The sequence below is a fragment of the Notolepis coatsorum genome, assembly GCF_963971535.1.
Source record: "Notolepis coatsorum genome assembly, chromosome: 12".
Lineage (NCBI taxonomy): Eukaryota > Metazoa > Chordata > Actinopteri > Aulopiformes > Paralepididae > Notolepis > Notolepis coatsorum.
The window spans coordinates 40,123,604-40,149,754 of NC_140176.1; the positions used below are offsets into that span (position 1 = coordinate 40,123,604).

The 26,151-nt window shown below is 41.8% G+C and overlaps 1 protein-coding gene across 3 annotated transcripts in view; it reads left to right on the forward strand.

Annotated features, from left to right (window-relative positions):
- The window catches only part of tpk1 (thiamin pyrophosphokinase 1), a 318,684-nt gene that overhangs the window by 258,726 nt on the left and 33,807 nt on the right, over window positions 1-26,151 (forward strand). Inside the window, exon 9 of one of the 3 annotated variants that reach the window (XM_084325681.1) lies at window positions 2,632-2,777. The exons of the other annotated variants lie outside the window; for them this stretch is intronic. Within the exon in view, the coding sequence (XP_084181807.1) occupies window positions 2,632-2,753 (122 nt within the window). The 3' untranslated portion in view covers window positions 2,754-2,777. The remainder of the gene's footprint in view (window positions 1-2,631; window positions 2,778-26,151) is intronic. 3 annotated transcript variants of the gene reach the window in all.

Sequence of the window (26,151 nt, forward strand, 5' to 3'; positions counted from 1 at the left end):
GCTTTAGCTTACTGTGCCTTGGGGTGATGTTTTAACAAAACCGATGGGAGTAAACTGCACCATTAGAGAGAGAGAGAGAGAGAGAGAGAGAGAGAGAGAGAGAGAGAGAGAGAGAGCAGGATAACAGGGTCACGGTGAGACAGAGAGGATGAAGGATGCAACTAGAGAGTAAAGTAAGCAAAGAGGGAATGACAGGAAGATGAGAGAGAGAGAGAAAGAGAGAAAAGTAAGCTGGTTGATACAGAAAGAGTCGGGGAAGAAAGTTTAAAAAAGTTGCAGCAGATACTGAGCAGACTTTGGCTCGTTTTGCCTGATTCGCCCCCGATAGGCCTGCGATTGAAAACCACACAAGGCTGCCAAGTATGAAAACCACTAGCCTACAGCCCCTGTAGTCCTGAGGAAAGATCCATGCACCCAAGGGCTGATGGTCCAAGAAGCCTTGCTCTGTGTGCAATGAGCAGCCCAGCTCAAGGATGAGCACTGTTCTTCTTATTTCTACAGTATCGACAAAAGTGCTGTCATGAGTATCGGAGAAGACATCAAAGGTGACATACATGAATTGGTAACTCCTCGCTGCTGCAGCAGGTTCTATGTTACAGTTAACTTTTAGGCAGGTGAGGTACAGTGCACCTAATGTGGATGTAAATACCCTCGAACTAAAGCTGAAAGTCTGAACTTAAAGCACATATTGATTGTTTAATTTAAAATGCATCCAATCCATCCAAATATTTATGAACCTGACTGTATGTCTATTTTACATTAATCCTAATTTAATATCCTAATTTACAGCTCTCATATGCAGCATTCTGAGCTGAGTAGACAGACTGCATTTATATAGCGCTTTTATCCAAAGCGCTTTACAACTTGTTCCTCACATTTTACTAGGGATGCTCAAAAAAAAAAAAAAAAATCTAACCCTAACTAACCGTACTGTCATGCACTTGTCCTAATAAACTAACCTACACTGTAGCACTCAACACTTTGATGAACATTGTTGCTCAGCTGATAGAGTTGTGCCCTTCCTGATGGCTTGTCGTACAGAACTTGTAAGTCGCTTTGGATAAAAGCGTCAGCTAAATGACTAAATGCATACCGATATATGCAGGGTCCCCCCCCCCCCCCCCCCCCCCCAAAAAAGGAATAATTTCAGGTAATTAACATAACTTATTACATGGTGTTTTAACATTCGCCGAAATGCTTGATTGTGATTGGTCAATAGCGCTCGGTTGCCCCTAGCAGCGGTCCGTTATTACTCGATAACGGACCGCTGCCGAGCAATAATGAACGCTGTTCGCAGCTGGAGCAATCAAGCCCACTGACACACACTGCATCAGTGCAATCAGACACACCTGCCGGCTGCCAGCGATAATAATAATCACTTTATTTGGGCTGACAGAGCCACAGAACAACTGTGTCTGCATTTGATCTCGTCTTGTCAATGGTGTAAAATGAATTAGGTATATTGTTAGTAAGTTAGCCATGTAATAAGCAGGATAATGTATAGCCTATACTTGGTCATTGTCGCAAAATAATTGACCTTCACTACGTTTAGAACACCTCGGCGAGGCGCCTCGGTATTCTAAACTCTGTGTCGGTCAATTATTTTGCGACAATGACCTCGTAGCTATACATTATCCCTTACATATCTCTTGTTGTGGAATTAACACAACATTATGCATACTTTTGACAATAAATAAAATCAGAATTTGTTCTTACTTGCTTGCCTGGGTAAATAAAGGTTATAGAAATGTAACCGATACCGATATTTTCCGATATCACATTTGAATGCCAATATCGGTAGGCCGATAATATCGGACATCCCTACATTTTACCCATTCACTCACACATTTACACACAGACGGCGGAGGCGACCATGCAAGGTGCCGACCTGCTCATCGGGAGCAATTAGGGGTTAAATGTCTCGCTCAAGGACACACTGGGAGGAGCGGGAATCTAACCAGGAACATTCTGGTAACCAGACAACCACTCTACCTCCTGAGCCACTGTCACCCCCCATTACTTTAGCACTCTGTGTTTCTTTGTCCACTGAGTCGTAGGCTGGGTGGTAACCAAATAAAAACATTTTAAATAAACACAGGGCACCCTCAAAAACCACTCGAGTTCAGTTGAAACGTTGACTACCCAAGAGCATTCACACACACACACACACACACACACACACACACACACACACACACACACACACACACACACACACACACACACACACACATACACACACATTAATACTTTATTTGGTTCCACAAATTATATTACATAAACAGGGAATCAAATGTATCGGGGCCAAGCACTGAACACTTAAGGGCACTTGTGTTTTGAGTGACCCCAGAGAAGGTTAATAATCTTTCAAAGGTTGAGAAAGACCATTTGAAAGAGTGTTGAAAAACAACTCACATCTACAAATATACCGCATGATGAGAACATTTATTTCGGTGCAATATTGTCCAAAGTCTTTTTCCAATTATTATAATTTTTTGTATCCTCATTCTAACCCAGTCTATTCTTATTCTCTGGCATCACGTACTTACTGACAATATCAAAGGTTATTTTTCTTCCCACCGAGTTTGATTTATATGAAGAAACTAAGTGAAAGGAAATGTTTTTTTTCAGCTTGCATGAGGCCGTCCAGTGGCTCGGGAGGTAGAGCAGTCGTCTGGCAATCTGGAGGTTCCCGGTTTGATTCCTGCTCCTCCCGGGCAGCGTGTCGATGTGTCCTTGAGCAAGACACTTAACCCCTAATTGCTCCCGATGAGCAGGTTGGCATCTTGCATGGTTGCCTCCGCCGTCTGTGTGTGAATGTGTGAGTGAATGGGTCAAATGTGAGTAACAAATTGTAAAGCGCTTTGGATAAAAGCGCTATATAAAAAAGCAGCCATTTACAAAAAATTATGTGTGGACTAAAGCCACATATAAATCATCATCACAGTCATCATCATAAGACACTTAAAAATACCTAGATAAATATAATGTATAAAAGTATAAAGTATTCTTCCAGGGTGGCTGCCCGTAACATAGCATCCGTTATTTTATTGTCATAATAGTTGCTATGTGCAAATCGTTGTGTTGATTTATGAGAGGTATATCGACCAACACATAATGATTTAGTGTATTATTACTGGATCTTGTAAATAATTCACAGTACAATAGTAATATTGTGCTTTTCCGTGATACCACTGCACATAAATTAGGAATTCTCTTTTGAAAGTGGTTGCCAATGGTTACAGAAAGAAGACTCACATAATGTGAGGACGGCACACTGACCAACACGAGACTATACAACAAACGTAATATAAAACATTATTATCCCCCCAGGAGACACTCAAAGGCATAACATAATGTGGAACCTCCACTCTCAATTCCCCCAAACCACCTCAATCACCAAAGTAAATGACAAAAAGATGAACAATCTATTATAATGACAGGGAATTGAAGATGGAAAAGGGAAGCATGAGATTCAGAGTGGACCCAAGCCAAAATAACAAACGTAATAATAAAGCAATGATGAAAAGGAAAATACAGGAATCTACACCTGACTCATTGACTTCATATCGTCAGCGTATACTATAACCCATAGGGTACCTTTGTTTACACTGTTTATTTTTCTCATATTGTTATATTCAGAGTTAATTATATTGTTTACACTGTTTATTTTTCTTCATCTGTTTACATACTCTCAGTAGTACTAATTTTTTTATTCATTATATCTTCACGGACCTCAGTGTTACCATAGGAAATCATTCTGAAATCCCAAAAGTGCATCGTGCTAGGTGGTAGTATCGTCCACCCTTTGAAACCTTATTTCACACTCTGTATTACATCGTATACGGTCCGGGCGCAGAATTTAGACCAAGCCAAGTGAATCGCTTCATGTGAGCACTTCGAAGCGCGTTCAGTACACTTGAGGCATATCCCGTGCCACTTCGTGTCAGGGACCCGATCGACATCAATACTGGATCAGACAATTGGAATATTCTTTTTGGGATACCTCCTAGGTAAGGACTATATGACATAAATTCCACCTTGATCCTACAATGATTTCATATTGATCCGGCCGATCAACGTATGTAGTATTCAAAACTAATGGCGTTACTGGCGATCAAAGCATCAAAAAACGACCCCCCCCCCCCCACTTTCATGCATTCATGATGAAACATAATACCTATTATATACCTTTGAATTGGAAATAGTAGTGTGTACAGGCGAGCAATGCCAATGCTTTTAGCAAAATTCACGTATTGCTCCATAGCGCCGTTTTCAGGAATTAGCCAGGATCACTCTGAAACTATACAATATTCACCACGGTATAACACGCGAATGTATACATGAAAAATGTATTCTTTTTCACATGTTGAACGATGGATTGTTAACACATTGGGCGCCGGGCATTGTGCCCATCATTATACCCAGTCTGCCAGCGCTGTAAGCCTATGGAGATGTTTACCTTCTTTGCAGGGCTATACCTTTTTAAATATTATAGCTATATCTGCATTACTATGGCCCATTCAACATCGATTATATATCGTTCCGGATGTGGGAACGTTATATTTTTTCATTCATACATTGTTGTGTTAATACCGTCTAGAATATAAGTATGTTTTTAAGCTTTTCTGCTGTAATTCCAAAAACGCTAGTAATAGGCCCTGACGCATATGATAGATTATCGTTTGGCGTTTCTTTCCTATACACGCTATATTAAAAAATTCAAATGTATATGATCGGTATATATTATGCTTCATCATGCGTGAAGGAAAGGGGGGGGGGAATCGTTTATAATTCCTTGATCGTCAGTAACGGCTTTATTTAGTATGGGTTGATATATTGATCAGACTGATTGCAAACAAATACATGGACAATCGGGCTGAAAATAACGTTAGTGTCCTCTTACCGTTCGCCGATGAGACTGGAGGAAAAAGATCCCAATTATTTGACGTCGATCTCCTAGATCCATTTCCGGTTTGTATGGCGCAATAAACGCCGAAATCATATCGATTATTGCGTTTCGAAAGCGATCCAAATGCACTCGAGTGTTTGTCTGGACCCACGTAACAAGATATTACTGCAGGAGGAATTTCCTCGATGCACCAATCGCCACTTCCGGTTTAGCGTGAGTGTAACTCACCCGACCATCCACCAGGTGGCGGTATTGAGGCGTTGCAATCTCAGACAGGGTGCCGCTGCAGTCCGGAGGGAGGCTGGATGAATTATGAATGCCATGGCGAAAAAATGTAATATTGATCCCAAAACGATTTACGCCGTTGTTGGCGTTCAACGCATGGCGGGCAATAACGATTTACGCCGTTTATGGCGCACAATGTGTTAATGTCAAATGAGCCATAGCATTGTCTCCATAGCTATAATATAGAATATAGATATAGCCCTGCAAACACCGCAACGCACAGTGAAAATATCTATACTTTACAGCGCTGGCACACTAAGTACAAAGATGGGAAAACAGTGTGGCAGTCAATGTGTTAACAGTCAGGCACATTTAGCATAAAACGCCTGTCGATTGCATACCCAAAGTAATTTGCAATTTATTATACGTTATACTTATAGCACATACACGAGTCTGGTCTCTTTTGAAAGGTAACATTCTGAAGTTTCTTAGCACTTTGAGTGCTAATGTAATAGAGAAACAGAGGTTTGAACACACTGAAATAAAATATTTGCTCCTTACTTTTGTGTTGACTTGTTGCCAGATATCTGTTTTTGGGTTCCAGCTGAGAGGTAGGAGCTGGACAACGTTCCGGTCCTCTCTCACTCGTCTCTCGTAAGCTACGTCATCCCCCGCTAAGAGTCACGGGAGATGTAGTAAATCCCATGGAAAATGAGTGTTTTACAAAGGTTTTTGTAATGTGTGTACCGCAATTCGGCGTGATTATCCAAAATGGCCGTCCGCTGCCATTCATTTCGATACTCTCGATACGCATTTTCGGCTTTTGGCCGAAAGGGTTTTAGCACAGAAAATATATCACTGAATGTCAAAGAACAGGGTTACGTAACGTTCGTAACCTAAAGTGTTGTTGTGATGACGTAATCAAAACGTGGCTACAGACTTTGCGCAACGTATAACAAGAGCAGCTTGGCAGCTCTTCCTGCATTATGCAGCCTGTGATAACTAACTCCTCTTGGGAGTTGCGCTGTTTCTATGTAAACTCTGCGAGCAACGCATCCAATAAATGCGTCTTTAACATGCTTTATATCCTCGCCATTACTATATGCCCGTTGCGGTTAAAACCTTTTAAACAAATGTTAGCGTTAAGCTAGCTAACAACGTTCCGGTCCTCTCTCACTCGTCTCTCGTAAGCTACGTCATCCCCCGCTAAGAGTCACGGGAGATGTAGTAAATACAATAGTCCTTCCATAATTCCATGAATTATGACAGTAGCCACTACAGTAACATCATTAAGTCTGCTATAAGCTATTATCCCTCTTGTGTGTGTGTCTTTATGCAGATCTTTATGCAGTTTTAAAGCACCTTGGCTTTGTTCTGAATGCACTTTGTTGTAGTTATCCTACAGAGAAAATAAAATTCACTTGACTTTAATGCACATTTTGTTGTATGCAAAGAGAAAATGTTTAAATTGTACAATCTTTCAGCAGTCAGTCTGGAATTAATGTATACATTCAAAAGTGCTGAATAAATTTTTTATGGGCCCATAATAGTGATTATTAATATTATTTAAGTAAAGTTTTGCCATAATCATGTATTTTGCCATAATCAGGTAGCTGAAAAAAAAAAGAAATACATTATATATATATTTATATTAGGGCTGACCCCTATTAGTCGATTAGTCGACTAATCGGTCGAAAGGAGCCGTAGTCGACTGCCAACCTCTTAGTCGAATAAAAAAAAAATATATATATTTTTTATCATTCTTTCCAAAAGAAAAGAGGCCTAGAAGCGTGGCTAACGCTAATGGCACGCATACCAGAGGCTAACTGCCTACGAAAACAGGCACAGAGGCACTGAAAGAGGATTTCACCCATCTAATGAACACACTAGACTAGACAAATATCAAGATGTATCCATCAGTGGACCAATTGCATGCTTTTGCAGAGGACAAGAAGCCTTCAGTCGACTCCTTCAGACATTAAGCACTCCCCATTCCCAAATGGAATGATAAAAAAAAGTATTATATATATATATATATATATATATATATATATATATATATATATATATATTTTTTTTAAGTTGACTAATATTCTACTAACGGCAAATTTTGGCCAATCATAGTCGACTATCCAAATCCTTAGTCGGGGACAGCCCTAATTTATATTAATCATTTTCGGCCTTTCGGCATTCGGTTTTCGGCCAGTTGTTTCCTATTTTCGGTATCGGTTTCGGCCAAGAATTTCCCATTTGGTGCATCCCTAAAAATAATGGACTTCATCGTCTTCTTGTGTCACCTTCCCCCAGTGTCAGCGCTCGTCTGGGATTTTGGGTCAATCATTTTTGCCATCAGCGGTGACTGGTCAGTTCATGACCATTCACAACCGGACGTGGTCACTCGTCCGAACGGCTTGTCAAATGACGCTTGCCGGATATTTTGTCTTGTAACTCGAGACCCGAAGCACGGTTGAGTGAGGTGACGATCGAAAGGCGGCAAATTCAACTTTCCAACAATGTATTGAATGATCAGGAGAAACTCAGCCCAGAGCCGGCAGACGTGGGCAAAGTGATTCAGATCCAATTCATTGTCTATATTTATGTATTTCTACTATTACCCTGCCCATACCTGTACACCCCCCCCCCCCTTCCCGATGCTGCTATGACGCAGAATTTCCCCAAGGGGATCAATAAAGGAATATCTTATCTTATCTTATAAGCAGCCCACCTATAAGCAGCCCTCTCCTACGGCTCCCAAACTAGCAGCACAAAGTTAATCAAATCCTAAATGGGAACTGCAACAAAGAGGTCTGGTTAGGAACGTGTGAGTGAATTTCTGTCAGGCCAGGTAGCAACTATACAGTATATGGTCGTAGAAGTGATGACTGAGCCACCAGGTACAGCAATTACTCTATCTGGATCAGCTAGTTATCCTATGTGCACACTAGGGCTGTCACGATTCGTCGACCGTGACATTTTGCATATTCATGATCGATGCATGTATTGTTGTTACTTGTATGTCTTTTGTGGTGGAAATGGCAGACGTTCAAAGTCATAACATCCGCAACGTGTAATCTAACTAGTGCGCAATGAATCACATTCAAAATCAAATTAACTTATCGTAAACCACTATTCGTGATTCTGCCTAGAGCCAGGACTTGACAGTGCACGTTTTGCTCGCATTTGATAACTTCCTTGTTTCACGTCAACTCCAGCTGGAAGGGAGGGGCTGAGCCTGATATATTATTCAATTTTAGAAGCTATTACAGCTCTTCAGCCCTGCGTCCTACAGCCTGTGATAACTAATCTTGCGAGTTGCGCTGTTTTCATGTAAACTCTGCGAGCAACGGGTCCAATAAATGTGTCTAACATGCTTTACATCCTCGCCATTCCTGTATGCCCATGTTGCATTAAAAACATTAACTAACGTTAGCTGCTAGCGCTAACTAGGCTACAGGCACAGGAGAAATCGGTTTTGTGGAATTCCAATAGTGAGGGAGGGGGGTCGCTGAGCCCATCTCACACTCTCTCCCTATCTATCTTTCTCTCTGTACGTTCAATGATGATGATCAATGAAGTAGCTAAAAGTTACACTATAAAAACAAACTGGATAGTTGATAAAGTTCACTTCATTAGCAAAAATATTGTAAAATCATTAAGTCTGCTATAAGCTATTCTCCCCATCTCTTGTGTGTGTGTGTATGTGTGTGTGTGTAGGGTGGCCAAACGTCCCGATTTGTGCGGGACAGTCCCGCATTTCAGCCCTTTGTCCCGCATGCTGCAAGAGAAGAACGATGTCCCGCAATTCAATAAACAATTATTATTATTAATTATTATTATTAATTATTATTGTTTTTGTCCTCTCATTAATCCCCAAAACATGCACTAATGCACGCACCGCAAGTACTACATACGTAACGTTATGTAACATAGCCTATAGTCTAACCAGCACAAGCGCATTATATAGTACCTGGTGCGAGCTGTTTATTTCCGGTCGCGGCAATAAACAGCTTGCGCCAGGTACTATATATGCAAGCTGTTATTGGCAGAGCATATTTCACATCGTGCTACAGGTCTGCATCGTCTACCTCGAGAAGTGGTTCGATTTCTCCGATGAGAATTATCTGAAGGCTCTTTCTGTCATGTCTCTAAAGAGAAACGTCAGCTTCACTGACCTATGCGCTACAGCTGAAGCCCTTAAGATCAACGGCATGTTAGACCGATGGATGCGCTCTATGAGGAGTTTTGTTTAAGCTCGTGAAGAGAGAAATACAAGTCAAAACTAATTTCTCTCTCACATGTGCAGCTTTTTATAAATATGCTCTTGGTCAGAAGGCTCTACTGGAAGCTGCACGGTCCAGTAATAAATATAAATTCCTCAAGCACTAAGGCACCATGGTGCTCTCCATGGTGCTGAAACTTTCAGAGGCACATTTCTATGTTAAAAATTAAATGTATATATGATAAAAGTATTAAAAGTATTATCATTTTAATAATTGTACAATTTTGTCAGATTATCATTGAATGAAAAATGTAATGTTTGTAGTGTTCTGCACAGGTTTAGAATCAAGGAAGCCACTACCAGTGTAGACAATGTAATACATGTATGCACTTCAGTATCACATTACAAGAGAGATCACAGGGTTCATGTATCTTAACTCTATAGCCATATAACCGCTAGGAGTCGGTAGGTAATTTAACAGCATGTTTGATTGTGGTATTCTTCTATACAGTGATTATGAGTATAATAAGCAATTAAGACACAACACTATTGTGTTTTTAATACATTAAATGCTTATATTTTGATCAAAATGAATACATTATGTAAACATGATTATTGTATACATATTCATTACTGTCCCGCAATTTCAACAAATGTCCCGCAAAATCGACACGCTGTCCTGCATTTGGATCATATGGATTTGGTCACCCTATGTGTGTGTGTGTGTGTGCATACATTTACTATAGGCTACTCTTTTTGACATGGAGTAGGCTAATTAGTTTCAGCAATCCTGATTCCTGAGCCTATTTTATTCAAAAGGTGTTAGGGTGGCGTCTAGTTTTGAACCCAAGAGCAGAACACAAGGCAGAGGAGAATGAGGTGGTTTGGGATGTTTAATTGGGTACCATGCTTGACAGGGTTAGAATTGACTGAAATGTACGAGAGGGGAAGAGGAAGGTCTATCCATGCGATACCCAGGGAGCGTCCAGGCTGGTGATGTCTCGGGTGAGGCGTAGACCGGGGGTGTGCGATCCTACACACAGAAACACAAGGTTAGAGCAAGGCAGATACAGAGGCAGAGTAAGCAACAGGTTAGAGTCCTAGTACCAAGGCAGGTTAAGCAACACTCGGATGAGGAGTGGCAGGATCTGACGAGTTTCAGGTGTGTAGGTAGATCCTGGGAGACAGCGTGTGGAAGCATGGACAGCAAGCTGCCCATATAAGGGTGTGGATTCAAGCCTGCTGCCAGGCAGGCGAGAGAGAGGCCCTGGCTGTGATTGTAACAAAAGGAAGATATTGATTTAAATATGTATATAGCCTATATATAAAATTTGTATTTCAATCGTATCTCCTGTGCTGGCACAAGCACTACCATAGCGTGGAGTGGAGAGATAACACACAATACATATAATAATTCATGGAGATATACTAAAAAGCTATATATATTTATTGGCCGGTAAAAAATCTATCTGGCTGAAAAATATAATTTAGTGTTATATTATTTCAAGATAATAAAGTAGCTATAATCAGTCAATAGATAAAAATCAGTAATGGCATGTAGGTTACTCACCCTGCTCATCAGGCACATGCACACATAGAGGCCAAGGGGTGCTTGAGCACCTGCCTTTTTGAGCCTCATCAAAAAAGTGCCCTTTTTGAAAAGAAATTATAATAATAATGTTTTTTAGTTTTTTGTTTTTTTTGTTTGTTTTTTACCGTTACGCATATAGACTGCCCTTCCAACTGAAAGGATAGAATCTAAATATTAGGTAAAGAGAGAGAGATGCCCCATATTCCATTGCAGTTTGCACGGCCTCCTCAGCGTGCCTCTCCGCGAACCTATATATTTTATGCATAGCGTGGGTGGTGGTGATGATGATGATAGAAACCGCTGTGGCGCATACAGTTGAATGCTGGTATTACACTCATTGAGGGACACGAAGAAGTCAAGTCCAATGGGATTTGGGAATCTCAAATACAAATCGGGATTGGAATAAAAAATGCATTTATACAGCACTTCTTGGGGTCTGTAGGGTAAGCACTTATTCCCTCCCCCCTGAACATTTATGGAGATGTATGGGCCTTTTAAGTCAGTGATAAAAGTGTCTTTCAAGGATAAGTGAGCTCCTGCACTGATTATTATAGTTCAATATTCAATATTTGATCACCAAACCCCCCCAAAAAGCATAAAAAGGGGGCCTCCCGCCCGAAAAGGGCCCTTAAAAATTGTGCTCGCGGGCTACGCACGCTTGGTTAATATATACACACAAGTGTAGTGCCCTTTTCAGCCCTTGAGCACCTGCCCCTCTAAAGTCCTGTGCACGTTCCTGCTGCTCATGTACATAGGCATCCACAGCATTTATAGACATGAATAAACTTCATGGCTCATCTCCTACTCTGGGTATTCAGTAGGTGGTGTCAAAGAGGCAACTACAGTACCCATGTGACCTGAGGATACTAGTAAAACATTTTGAAATATTCAATTGCAATGCGGCTGGGTGGCACAGCAGACATTGCGCTTGTCACCAACGCAAGAGACACCGGTCTCGAATCCGGCTGTCAGCGTTGCCTCCGGCTTAATGTTATTAGGAATACATTTGCCTCCTGCGTGAACTGTGCATAGCTGAATACACTGTATTTTAACATCGGTCATATGGTGGTACTTGGAGAGCCAGCTACGTCCTCAGCTGGTACTTGGTGTAAAAAGGTTGAGAACCACTGGTATAGGGTTTTGCATGACTGAAGACATCTTATATTGTACTAAAAATATAACTACTACTAACCTTTTACTATTATGCACTTTGCTACTAAGAAATCTACCTTGCCTAATGCCTAATGCTCTGATGTAAACAAGACGAAAGTCTTTCTCTGGTCTGCATCCCCTTAACAATTGTGTGTATTGAGCTGTACTGTATTGTACCCAATCTGCAATCTGTTAATAAAGTTTTCAATCAATCAATCTATATTACTACCTACTATGCTAATATGTCTATACTACTATACACTCAAGTTCAACACTGTTTGAAGAACAATCTTACTTACCCTTAGAGTTGTACCCTTCCTTCCTGCTGACTTGTTGTACATAACTTGTAAGTCGCTTTGTATGAAAGCGTTCAGCTAAACGACTAAATCTAAATGTAAACGTAAAGGAGGATTATCACGACACAGATTTATTTCTGTCCTCTCTATCCTGGTCGAGTTTGCCTGCTGATGCCGGCCGTCATGCAAAATAAGGGTAATTTCTGGGTGCGCTCGATCGCCTGAGCGCATCACCTTAAACTGACCGGTTAGCAGAGTCAACTCCACATCTGATTGGAGACTGGCGCTTGCTGCAGCACAGCTCTGGAAACACAGCTATTTTATTTGCATAAATGCGTCCCGGGTGTCGACTGTTCCCCTGCTCATTTGCTTGGGTGTTGTGCGTTGCGCTGGCCTCGTTGTAGCCCACAGGGAGTGACTGACAGTGGGCCGCCCACGGGGAGACGTCCCCTGCAGCATTAATCCAGAGGACAGAGCTGTCTGTGAGTATACACAACCCTGAACGCACTGAGAGGAGCTCCTACACAGAAACTGCTGACCTGCTCATCTGTAGTGCTTTAACATCCCAAGCATAGCGCGCGCGCGCGCGCGCGCGTGTGTGTGTGTGTGTGTGTGTGTGTGTGTGTGTGTGTGTGTGTGTGTGTGTGTGTGTGTGTGTGTGTGTGTGTGTGTGTGTGTGTGTGTGTGTGTGTGTGTGTGTGTGTGTGTGTGTGTGTGTGTGTGTGTGTGTGTGTGTGTGTGTGTGTGTGCGTGCGTGCGTGTTTGTATGAGTGTGTGTCTGTAATCCTGTATATGTATGACTCCGTGTTTGTGTGTGTGTGTGTGTACTGTATGATGACATTTGATTAGAAGGAGGTACGGTCAGGAATTGGTCACACAATTATCTGGTTATTGCCCAGATGTTGTGGTTTGCTTTGATTATAATATTTAGCCTTGGCAATACAGCATTCATTGGTTTTGGACACACACACACAGACACACACACACACACACACGCATACACATACACACATGGGAGTGCTAAACATGGTTATTATTGTGTGAGTGTGTGTGTGTGTGTGTGTGTGTGTGTGTGTGTGTGTGTGTGTGTGTGTGTGTGGTTGCATGTGACTGTGTGTGTGTGTGTGTGTGTGTGTGTGTGTGTGTGTGTGTGTCTGTGTGTGTATGTGTGTGTGTGTGTGTGTGACTGTCTATCACTGTTATTTTCTCAGAGAAACTGTAAATACAAGATAATTCTGTTCTCAGATAGTTTTTTCCTTTACAGAGAGAGCGAGAGGTGGGGAGACGAGGAAGAGAGAGTGGTACATAGAGACAGAGAAGGAAGGAGAGATGGGCACAGAGACACGCAGAGAGACAAGGAAGAAATAGAGACAATGGACTTGACAGGCCCACAGTGGAACAACAGCCCCTGGTTTAACCCCCAAGGAAGATACAGTAACGAAGAAATTCCATAGAAGAAAAACCTTGATAGGGAAAAACATTTTTAAATACATTAATACAAATTGATAGGGAAGGATATATAAAAAAAAAAACGTGATAAAAAGAAAATTCCCCAAATAAGGATGGCCAGACATGTAATAGGTGCTGAAGTGGGTGACAATTTGGTAAAGAAATACAATGAGGGAATGATAATGACTAAAATGTGTGCTCAGTAGAGCGCAAATGTCCACCAGACGGTGTGCCCTAGAGCAGTGGTTCCCAAAGTGGGTGCCATGATAACTGTCAAGGGGTCACCCCCACAATCTGTTAATTTCACATTATAATTCATTCTACCACACAGCTTATAAAATATATATTTTTAATTACATGTCAAAGCGGGTTCATAAGCCGATTAAACACATACATTGTTCATCATTTAAAATGGCATATCGAATTTAATATGCTATACTGGCTACTGAAAGTGTATTTATGCTGCAAATATGGTTTCTCAACTTTTGTCAAGTGCAAATGGGTCGATAGTGTTTTTTGTTCGAAATTATTTATGAAATAAATGAAAACTAGCTCTGGTATCCGTTCAGCTCTCTCTCCACAGCTTCAGCTGCTTATTTTGGCCACTAAAGCTCAAAATAAACTAGCAATGTGTGGACATTGGAAACAACCATACTTCACCTGCATGAATACAAAACTGCGTCATACAACCTTGTTGTGAGACTCGTGAAGAACGGAATTGCTTTTTTTTGACCCAACTTCTTTCAATAGCAGTTTCAAAGCCTTTCCGTGTTGATGACAAGATAAACAGGAGGAGAAACAGACGCAGAATCATTCTAGTCAAGAACTGCATTCACTCCAGTTGCAAATATTTACCCTCTTAATTTCCAAGTTTCAAGTTGAAGTTTGGTTTAATTTCACATTCATGTCACATAAGGTACATGTACATGATAGTGAAATGCTTGGTTATGTATTACCCTCCTGAGATTGTGTTTCATACAGTAAAAAAGGTAAAGACCAAACACTACAAACTATACAATATGCATAACTACAAAATGCAAAAAAAATTAAAAATGTAGAAAATTTGGTAGAAGAGGTAGTGCACATTTACTAAGAATACATAATAAAATATGGTGTAATGTTTAAAAAGTGTTTAAAGTGTCAAAAATATATTAAGATCCAGCAATTGTATATCTTGCCTAAAATGTTGCCAGAAACATATTTGAGTGAACCACTTAGGTACGCTATGCTCAGTCCCCAAATGTTCATCGACCAATCAACTGTCTGCAGTATGGAATTGCGAATAGCATGATAGTACCTACTCCAGAGCAGTGCCTGAATCTGCACGGGTCAGTTGGCAGTGGAAAAAACAAAACAAAGCGGGAGCACAGATTCCAGCATGGGACGGCAAGGTAGTGGAAAAGCTGCCATTTGTTACTGGCAAGAACTCAAACTGTGCACTTGTTCTAGAGCATATATAACTAATCTAGAACATATATAACTAATCTATAGCAGATATAACTAATCTAGATCATATATAACTAATCTAGAACAGATATAACTATTCTAGAACAGATATAACTAATCTAGAACATATATAACTAATCTAGAGCAGATATAACTACTCTAGAACATATATAACTAATCTAGAGCTGATATAACTAATCTAGAACAGATATAACTATTCTAGAACAGATATAACTCATTTAGAGCAGGCATAACTCATCTAAAACATATATAACTAATCTAGAGCAGAAATAACTACTATAGTTATTAGCTAACCTATAGCTGGAATAGTGCAGTGAATAGTGCTGAATCCAGATCGGTGTGGACCTAATACTTGAAAGAAATTACTTCAGTTGGTTGTTTACCAAAAGCTAAGCAGGGTCATTTGTAGATCAGACGCTAATTATTCAAATCATCTCTTATCACCTCCTTTACGTAATGGAATTCCATGGGACGATTCACTAGGAAATATGCCCGTTGACATGGAAAGATTAAATATAGTATGCGTTAATTGCTCTGTGATAATTGGAGCGGACAGTTTTAGAAAAAAAAGAAAAGGATCCAATTTGTCCTCTCCGGTTGAGCTCCTCGTATCAATGCCTTGCAGTGCTTCAAACACATCATTAGGAGAGAAGGATTGGAAGGTCATCAATCATATTCAAAAAGAAGGCATTCATATAAACGCCCAGCGTCAGCAAAGTGTTCATTGAAAGACAGAATTATACTCACTAACGGTAAAACACCATTTATTTCTGCCACACAGCATGTTCGTTTCATTAATCGCATGCCATTTTGCAACACAGTAATCTGTCAGAGACCTAATTTATTGATATTTCAATATCGATCTAGCTACGATGCCAAGTGTTCTCATGCCAGCCGGCAAGCTATAACGCGTACGGTAACCGTGACGACGGAAATCTATCTTTGATCATTTTGGAAATTACTTCACGTCCAAACTAGTTAGGTTATGCCCCCAAGTAATCGTGGTCCTGCAAATTTTAGTAGCTGATTTTGGAACCTCTCAATAGGCTTTTCAAATGATAAAATGTCTATATGATCTGTCACTGGTGTGGGGATGTATCTAGCAGTAGTTCAGGTGATGATGCCTGGCTGTGTAGTATATATACAGTAGTCAGGCAGATCTAGTCCTAATACAGGAGCCGACACCAGTGGGGACTTGTCATCATTCTTTCATCCTTGATGACACCACAGAGGCACACATGCACGCACACATGTAACATGTGTGTGCGTGTGTGCATGTGTCAGGGTTTCCGTTATCCGGTAATTACATTTTTTTTACCGGGAAAATCTGTTGAAGTCCGACATATTTAAATCTCTCCGGTCATAATGTCCTGCGCGCATCAGGCCCAAATGGAAAGGCAAATTCTCATGATTTTTAGAAAGCAGGCAAATGTAACCAACCAGAAGGCGCGATTGTTCCGAGTTCACAGCGCTTTCACCTGCCTCTTCTGTGCTCAGCACCAATGGGAAGCGCCTGTTTGCTTTTTCAGTTTCTGAAAGTCGGCCATTGCTCAAGCTCTACACGAGAGTAAACTTGACTCAACAATACTGACCTGCGGCAACTTATTCTAGTCTAAAGAAACATATATATTACAGGGATGTGATTTTTCAGTTTTTAATTGGATTTCCGGTTTTTCGGACCTAAAATCTAAACATTTTATGAAACAAATATTCATAAAAAAAATTTTATTGTAAAAAAAAAATTACAACTTTTTTTTTTTTTATGTTTTGATTATTTTTCCACCTGGTCTAAGTGAAATGCGAAAGCAACATTTATCAGACCTGCTATTCTTGCATAACAGATTTTCATTGGCTATCGATAATGTTAGCAGTTTTGTTGAGTGGCGTGAGATGCTGTAAAGACGTCAACACACTAGGAAACACACTAACACTGGATTGCTTTTGTAAAACTGACCAACCAGGGAAGGTTACTTGCAAGAAGTTCCGCAGTCTGCCACTCAACACTACTCAAGGGAGAGCAAGCATTGTCCAGTTAATGTGAAGCTCTGTAGAAACATCAAACTCTCAAGCATGAGGTACAGAAGCCAACCTAGACATAACCAAGAAGCTGAGATGGAGAAATGTCACCACCTTCATTCTCAAAATCGACCTGAGAGCAAAAGAAAAGCAAAAGAGTCCATTAGTCCAACTGCAGCCCTTCGCAGTAGCAAGACTTTGAGAGGAGGCGGTTACAGGTGTTGCACAATCTGGTTGCAAAGAAGAAAAGATAAGGTCCTAACGTTAGTGTTTGAGCCAGGATGACTTGGGAGGGGTCAAGATTACCCCCTTTAAAATTTTTAGGGAGACACTGATATATTTGATTCATTTTCTTTGTCCCTTTCCTCTCCCACCTTCCTCTTCCCTGTGAACAGTTCAATATATACAAATAAATTCAAATGGAGTGTTTATAAAAAAATCAAATGTTGTTTAGAAAATGTTCCGCTTTTTTTTCTTAAAGCGCAATCACATCCCTGATATTACTATTGCTATTGATAAATCTAGGTAACGTGAATGCCACAAAACGAATGCCTTTGTTAATCAAAACGTTATTTACGCGACAACCAGTGTGTGTGTGTGTGTGTGTGTGTTTGCACCGCTCGCTTTCCGTGTATGATAAATTAATGTTGATAAATCTAGGTAACGTTAATGCCACAAAACGAATGCCTTTGTTAACCAGAACGTTATTTACATTATCAATTGTTTTTAAATCTCAATAAACTCTGACCGGAATTTCTCCCATTCATCCGGGAGATTGAAATCTTCCAGGACACGGAGACCGGCACACATTTTTTCTAACGGAAACCCTGGCGTGTGTGTGTGTGTGTATTTGTCTGTGTAAATGTGTATAAATCCCATCTGCTGGGTCGTGTGAAGGTCCTTTACCAGTTGGATGACATTTAAGAAGCTGTTTCTCTGAAAGCAAGGTGGGATCTACATGCGTGTGTGTGTTTGTGTATTTCCTAAATATTGGCCAAATGCAAAATGACACATATACACATACACATACAAACACAGAACCGTACACATACAGGCACACACACACACACACACACACACACACACACACACACACACACACACACACACACACACTCACTCACTCACTCACTCACGGTGTAGTCACTCTGCCCCAAGTATTCTAAGGAAATTGCAACAGAAGGAAGAAAGAGAAAGAAAATAAATGTTTCAGACTTACTTTTCAAAAGTACCAGCGCTGCCCGATAATCATTTTCTCCAGAGCGATCTGGAACGTCCGAGATGCTGGTCCACATAGAAATCATAGTTGTTCTGTGATTATTGTGCCATATAGGTTTGCACCATTATTATCAAAACAAACTCCACCCAATACATTGTATTTGTGTGAGAATGCAGTCCTTGAAGGCCAGGGGTCTGAAAATTGTTTTCTTTTTAATAATCATATATATATTTTATTTTATAGAAGCTGTTTAGATGTCCCTCTCAACTTCAGATGTTGCAGATGTATGTAGACCTCTCACGTTTTGAAATTTAAACAGTATCTATTAACACATTGACCGCCAGCAGCAGGGGGCGCTGATCCCCCTTCAGCGCCAGGTCTTTATGTAATGGATATAGTTTTAAACTGCGACATTTGCGAGTGCTTAAAATATATCTTATATTATAGCTATGGGTCTAATACACCCGTCGATTGTCAGTGAGTTGCTTCCAGTCAACATGCACAAAACAGCTGCATTTTAGTGTAATCCAGTCATCCCGTTGTAATTTTTTGGCTGATTATCTAATCATCCTGAAATCAACGCTAGATTATCATTATTATATCTCCTCGTGCATACATGAAATGGCCCTTGTAGCGCGACTACTTCTCGATTCGAGGACAGAATCTGAATATTCTCCAACAACATGCTATAAGGACCCTTTCACAATCGTAAGACTGCAACCATGTATTGTAGAATAGCCAAGGAAAATGAAATAAAGGTCTAAATCACTGCTCATTGTTGGAGAACTCCCTCTTGTGGTCAATGCCCCAAACACACATTACTGGGTCAGAGATGAGTGACAATGCAGTCAGCTGAGGTGACTAACCTAAATCACTGCTCATTGCATTACTCATTACACTGCAGCACCCAAGTTTCAACACTGTTTGATGAACATCGTTACTGCTGTACCCTTCCTGCTGACTTGTCGTGCAGGACTTGGATAAAAGCATCAGCTAAATGACTAAATGTAAACAGCAATATATCGGCTCACCTTGCGCATGTCCATTATCATTATCTCCAATTCTGGCAGACACTTCTATTGTTAGGACGATTGCTTAGGTAAGTGTGCACTTTCATATCTTCATTGGTGACCAGAGACCCACGTCCAGCACCACTCCTACTTAACCCTTTGTACTTAATATTATGATGTTCTGCTATTTAACATCTTAGTCCTGTGTCAAATGCTCTTTTTCGTTTTCATCACATTTAGTCACCTTTTTTTTTTTTTTTTTTTTTTACTTTGACCAGTCAGCTGGTTCTTTTAGCGTTTATCGCTTTTTCTGGTCAAGCATGACCGACAGAAACAGGTTGAATGGGGTATAGATCGGGGGAAAGACACTCTGAGAAGATACGGCGAGTCCGGGAGTCGAACTCGTGTACCCCAGATCCGTGACGCGCACGGTTGTCCCCGACGCCGAAATAGCGTCCGAGGTACGCGGTGAGCTACTGGAGCTCCCCCATTTAGTCACTTTTATCTATTTTTCTTATAGTCAACTACAGGTCTGAGCATTTTAGTCTTAGTCTTTTTTGTTTAGTCTTGATTGTGTATTTTTTGTTTAGTCTCGCCACTCAGTTACAGCCTCATAAATTGGCGTGAGCTTTTTCTAAACAAAAACAAGCTAATGTTAGTGCTAGCTGGTTAGACTTACAGTATGTAAGCTATTTAATGTGTTCTATGTTATTATTAGTGCTGTCAGGCGATTAAAGAAATTAATCTAATTAATTACAGGATTTGTAATGAATTAATCGAATTAATCGCATTTTAATCACATAACCATTTTAGGCCTGATATTTTATATTCTATAATCATATTTCAAATTGCATGTGTCGGGATGGCAGAATTCAGTACTGTATCTACAAAACCTTCTGTTTAATCATCAGAATTGAATTGATATTCTCATTTGGTTCATTACAATTTACTCAAGCCTAGTAACATACACAGTATTTCTGACACTGGGAATACATTCCCATAGATGTCCCTAGAATCAGATACCAAGAACATGCAAATGGACCATTTAAAAAAAAAATGTAAATGTGTATTCTATGTTCTTATGGAATGAATGAGATAAAAATAATAATAATAATAATAAAAAAATTATTAAAAAATTATAAAAAATAAAAAGTAATACATTTTGAGTTAATTTTCATAACGCGATAATTTGCTGTGTAATTAATTTATCTAATTAACGCGATAAACTGACAGCCCTAGTTATTATTGATGCTGACGTTATTAGGTGGAGTTGCATGGTGTGCGCCTGTGACAGGTCCGTTGTTATCAATTGTCCCGTGATTTTATTTGACTATAGTTTGAAAGTATAGGTGGACTATTCCTCGGTTACATTGGTGGCAGCGGTGGGATTGTTTCCTGCATTAGTGTCCAGCGTGAGAAGTAAAGGGAATGCGAGAATGAATTAGAGATTGCTAATGCTAACAGTAACATAGCAGTTAGTTTCAAACTAGTCTCCTCCTCTTCTTTCACTTTCAACAATTCTGCCAAGTCCAAGCCCACTGCATACAAGACCACGGAGACCCTGTTGCGCCATTGTGTCATTAAACCCATGTTGCTGGCTAAGAACAAATAATGCAAGTGTGGAAATTAATCAAAGTGCTTGTGCTGCATACAGGAAACGGAAATGCTGCACTAATAATAACATGAATTATTAAAAAAGTTATAATTATTTTGTCTCGTCTTAAAATGTAGAGAGATTTCGGCAAGATTGTATTTTGTAAACTACATGTTGTGTCGTCGTTTGTACTCAATGACATTGCATTAATTATTTAGTCACGTTAGTGTCACATGATCTACATTAACGTGACGTCACGTCTCGTTGTCGTCAGGGGGAAAAGCTTCATTGACAACCATATAGTCATAATTTCCCTTGACTAAATTAACATTGGTGTGTGTGTATATGTGGGAAGCTGGACAGTCGCTCCCCAGGATTTGGTGTGTGGTCTGACTGGCCGGACTTCAATTACCTATGTGGCTGGTCTAACATGGCGCTGGAGTGGGTGGGGCCAAATTCAGAGACTGTGAATCTCTGACCCTAACGTATCTGTGAGGGCAACCATCAACAGCTGTGGAACAGAGCATGAACTCCCACCTACCAGCCCGTGGTCATCTCATGTCGACGCAGCAGCAACGTCAAGCACTGGACTGAGCTGCAATTACAAGGGAAGCTTGGGAAGGGAAGCTTGGCTGTCTCCCTGCTGCTGAACACTACGTCTCACATGCAGTGTTTAAGAGTGTAACTCTCCATGAACAGGCTGTCATCCCCACCTGCCTGAAGAAGTCCACTATTATCCCTGTACCCAAAAAATCCAAGCCTGCTTGCCTCAACGACTACCGCCCTGTAGCTCTCACCTCCATAGCCATGAAGTGCTTTGAGAAGCTAGTAAAGGGCTACATCTGCTCCTCCCTCCCCATCAACATGGACCCCCTGCAATTTGCATACCGCCCCAACAGGTCCACGGAGGACGCCATAGCCCATGTGCTGCACACAGCAGCATCACACGTGGACAAGAGGCAGGGGAACTATGTGAGAATGCTATTCATCGACTACAGCTCGGCATTCAATACTATAGTCCCCTCCATACTCATAGCCAAGCTCAGGGACCTGGGCTTGAACTATGACCTCTGCCAGTGGGTCTTGGACTTCCTGACTGGCAGACCCCAGGTGGTGAGAGCAGGCAACTGCACCTCCTCATCCATCACCCACAACATAGGGGCCCCCCAGGGCTGTGTTCTGAGTCCCCTCCTCTACTCCCTGTACACACACGACTGTGTGGCTCAGCGGAGTAGCAATACAATCATCAAATTTGCTGACGACACAGTGGTGGTGGGCCTGATCTCTGCCAACGACGAGAGGGCCTACCTGGAAGAGGTCAAGGTCCTGGCGGGATGGTGCCAGGAAAACAGCCTCTCCCTGAACGTCAGCAAAACAAAGGAGATGATTGTGGACTTCAGGAGGTCGGGGGTCAAGGACTACAGCCCCCTCAGCATCGACGGGGCACCGGTTGAGAGAGTCAACAGCTTTAAGTACCTCGGAGCCTACATATCCAAGGACTTGACATGGACCACACACATTGACAGTGTTGTGAAGAAGGCACGACAACGCCTCTACTTCCTCAGGCGCCTAAGGAAGTTCCAAGTCAGTCAGAAGATCCTTAAGAACTTCTACTCATGTACAATAGAGAGCATCTTGACCGGCAACATCACCTCCTGGTTTGGGAATAGCACTGCACAAGACCGAAGCAGACTACAAAGAGTGACACGTTCAGCCGAACGCACAATTGGAGGGGGGCTCCCCACCCTCCAGAACATTTACAACAAGCGTTGCAAGGGCAAGGCTAAGAGAATCATTAAAGACTCCAGTCACCCGAACAACTGCCTCTTTGAACTGCTGCGGTCAGGCAAGCGATACCGGAGTCTCAAGGCGAGCACAGAAAGACTCAGAAGAAGCTTCTATCCCCAGGCCATCAGGCTGCTAAACGAACAATGAACACTACACAACAACAACCACCAAACGCACATAGCACACACATCCACACGCACACACTCACTTTAAACAAACACACTGTAGCACCCACTCCACACACTTTATAGCACACACCCACTTTAAACAAACACACTGTAGCACCCACTCCCCACACTTTAAATGTGCTTCACGGTGGTGTAGTGGTTAACACTGTCGCCTCACAGCAAGAAGGTCCAGGGTTCGATTCCCGCTTGGGGACCAGGTTTCCATGATGCCAGGTACCCAGGTGGGGTATCTCCCAGGCCTTTCTGTGTGGAGTTTGCATGTTCTCCCCGTGCTCGCAAGGGTTTCCCCCCCGATAAGATAAACCCAATGGAAAAACATGCACAACAACAGATCGCTAACGCTGTGGCGTCCTTGACGAAGACGGACAGAAGCACTTGGATTGGTCCCCTGGCGCGGCTCACGTTGACGCCTGTCAGCTCCCGGCTGCCCTTGGGGGGGAAGGACGACGGGATGGGTTAATCGCAGAGACAAATCGCATCAGCGATCCTACAGACAATGCATGCGTGTGTGTTCCGGTGTGTGTGTGTGTTGAGGATAATTGCCAATGCCAATTAAAGACCTCTGAGCAGGTCCTGCATTATTATTATATTATTATTATTATTATATTTATTGATGAAGGATTGCACTACAACTCGTACACCTTACTGTAAATTGTACCTAAATTGTACCTCATCCCATTTCTGCTTTGCACTATATAGTACTGTACATTAGTACACTGCATAGTTGTAGCTGAGGGGTACAATTCCCTGACTGTATTGTTAGATATGATATTTAATACCACTACCTCATGTACTTTAACTTCTGGCCACCCAGTACAAGATATAAGTATGATGAACACTTTCCCACCTGATGAAACGAACCAACACAAATGGACCAAATCGAATATTTAATACAGCAAAGGGTGTACACAATATTCACTTAATTACATTTATGATTTGAAATGTTAAGTATGCACTTTTATGGCAAATGAGTATTCGTAGGTAAATCAACATTGAATGTCCAATCTCTGGTTGCGCAGGGAGTAAGTATACAACCTGGAATATTTAGGAAACGATAGCGATAGTACTTAAATAATTATAGCTGGATACACTAAGGGGGGGGGGGGGTCCCGTTGGTTGTAAGACAGTAGGAGGGGGGGGTTAGAGAAGTCGCTGGCGGTATCCCATCTGGCCGACGGTGTCTTGGGAGAATCCAAAGTCTTAGACCCAGTGCCCACAGAACCTCGGGCCGTAGACGAACACAGCTGGACCCTCTGTGGAACGGTATCTGCCGGTCCACAACGGAGAGACGTGGTGCGACCTCACGTGTAGAGCGCCGCCTCACCTGTAGTCCTCTCCGGGGGGTAATTCCAACACTCGACAGTGTTGGCCTTTATCCATGGAATAATCAAAGCACATAAAGCATAATCCAAGAGCCGTGGAAGGCTCGCCGTCGTCGGGTAGAGTAATCCAATATACAGGTCCAGTCGCTCTTGACCCGGAGCTCCTCGGATGCAATCACCACTAGGGGTCTGACCAGCCTGGATAAGCGTCCAGATAACGTCAGGAACGATGCGGGTACTGATAACTGTAGAACTCGAACCGAACGATGCACCATACATAAATAGACTATTATTAGCTTAATAGAATACGTCCAACTCGACGGTGTGGTGCCAAACTATGACCATTCAACTATTAATCTACACGATATCTCAATGCCTATTCTGGGCCAAGTAGGCCCTACTACACCGCACGTGCTTCGTGGGGAGGCTTTTGCGTCTGTCACTCTGTTGGAGGGTAAAGAACTGGACTAAAAGAGGAAGTTCTACTTTACGAGCGTCATATATACATGCGCTATGAACAAATAGTACCACACGTATTTCGCCCGGCATATTACTGCGCGGAACCGGGGGCTGCCTCGACATGTTAGGCGGCACGATTGAACTTGAACCTAGGGGTATGGCAACCTGGCGCCAGGTTCTAGTCCAATGGTAGAATGAAACTATTATGGGCTGTTTAGTAGAAACGGGGATATTCAATGCATATTGTACAAGGAATATACAGGGGATATCAAACGATATACAAATACAATTAAATATATATATATAAATAAATATACATATTCGGTTTAATCTGATCCTTCACAACAATAGTATTGTATATTATATGGTAACTCAGAACATTGTACATATGTCTATACCGAACACTGTGACCTCATTTTCTTCTTCTAAATTACATGCTATACTATGTTATTTGATACTATCTTGTCTAGCACAGTCTCTGGAGCGTAACAGTAAGAAGCATTTTGTATGAAAGTATTCTGTACTTCTGTATGACAACTATTAAAGAAACTTGAGAGTATTATCATCTTCACTCTAAAAGCTAGACTGCATGTTTTACCAACTGGCTTCCTGACAGTCATAGCTCTCACTGTATACACCATGGCCATGTACAGATAATTGAAACCATGTTGCACATCCTAAATGGTTGCCATGCTTACAAAGGGCTTTACAAAGGGCGGTCAGGTGGCGTAACGGAGATTGCGTCCGTCACCAACCCCGGAGACGCTGGATTCGCCTGTTCGAATCCAGCTCACAGTTCCGGGGTTGTCACCAGCTTGGCTGGCCGTTCACACTAATACAATTGGCAGTATTAGTGGGAAGTTTAGGGTGGGAGAAGCTGGCGGGGTGGGTCCGGGTCGTTGTAAACAGCGACTCCTACAGTTCGGTCGGGGCGCCTGCTAAGCGCGGATAGGATCTAAGTGGGATAGTGTGATCCTTCCACACGCTACGCCCTCTCAGTGAGAGTCCGCGCTGCGAGGTGAAAAGAAGCGGTTGATTGGCTAGACGTGTGTCGGAGGAAGCACGTGATAGCCTCCACTCTCCCAGACCGACTGTGGGGGTTAAGTGCGCAGCTACCAGGAAGGGGATCGGGAATTGGCATAACGACTAACATTGGGATGGGAGAAAATCGGAGGAAAAAGGAGGGCTTTACATGTGTAGGCACGACAGACTTGTGGACTTGATATCGAAAGATATCGGATCTA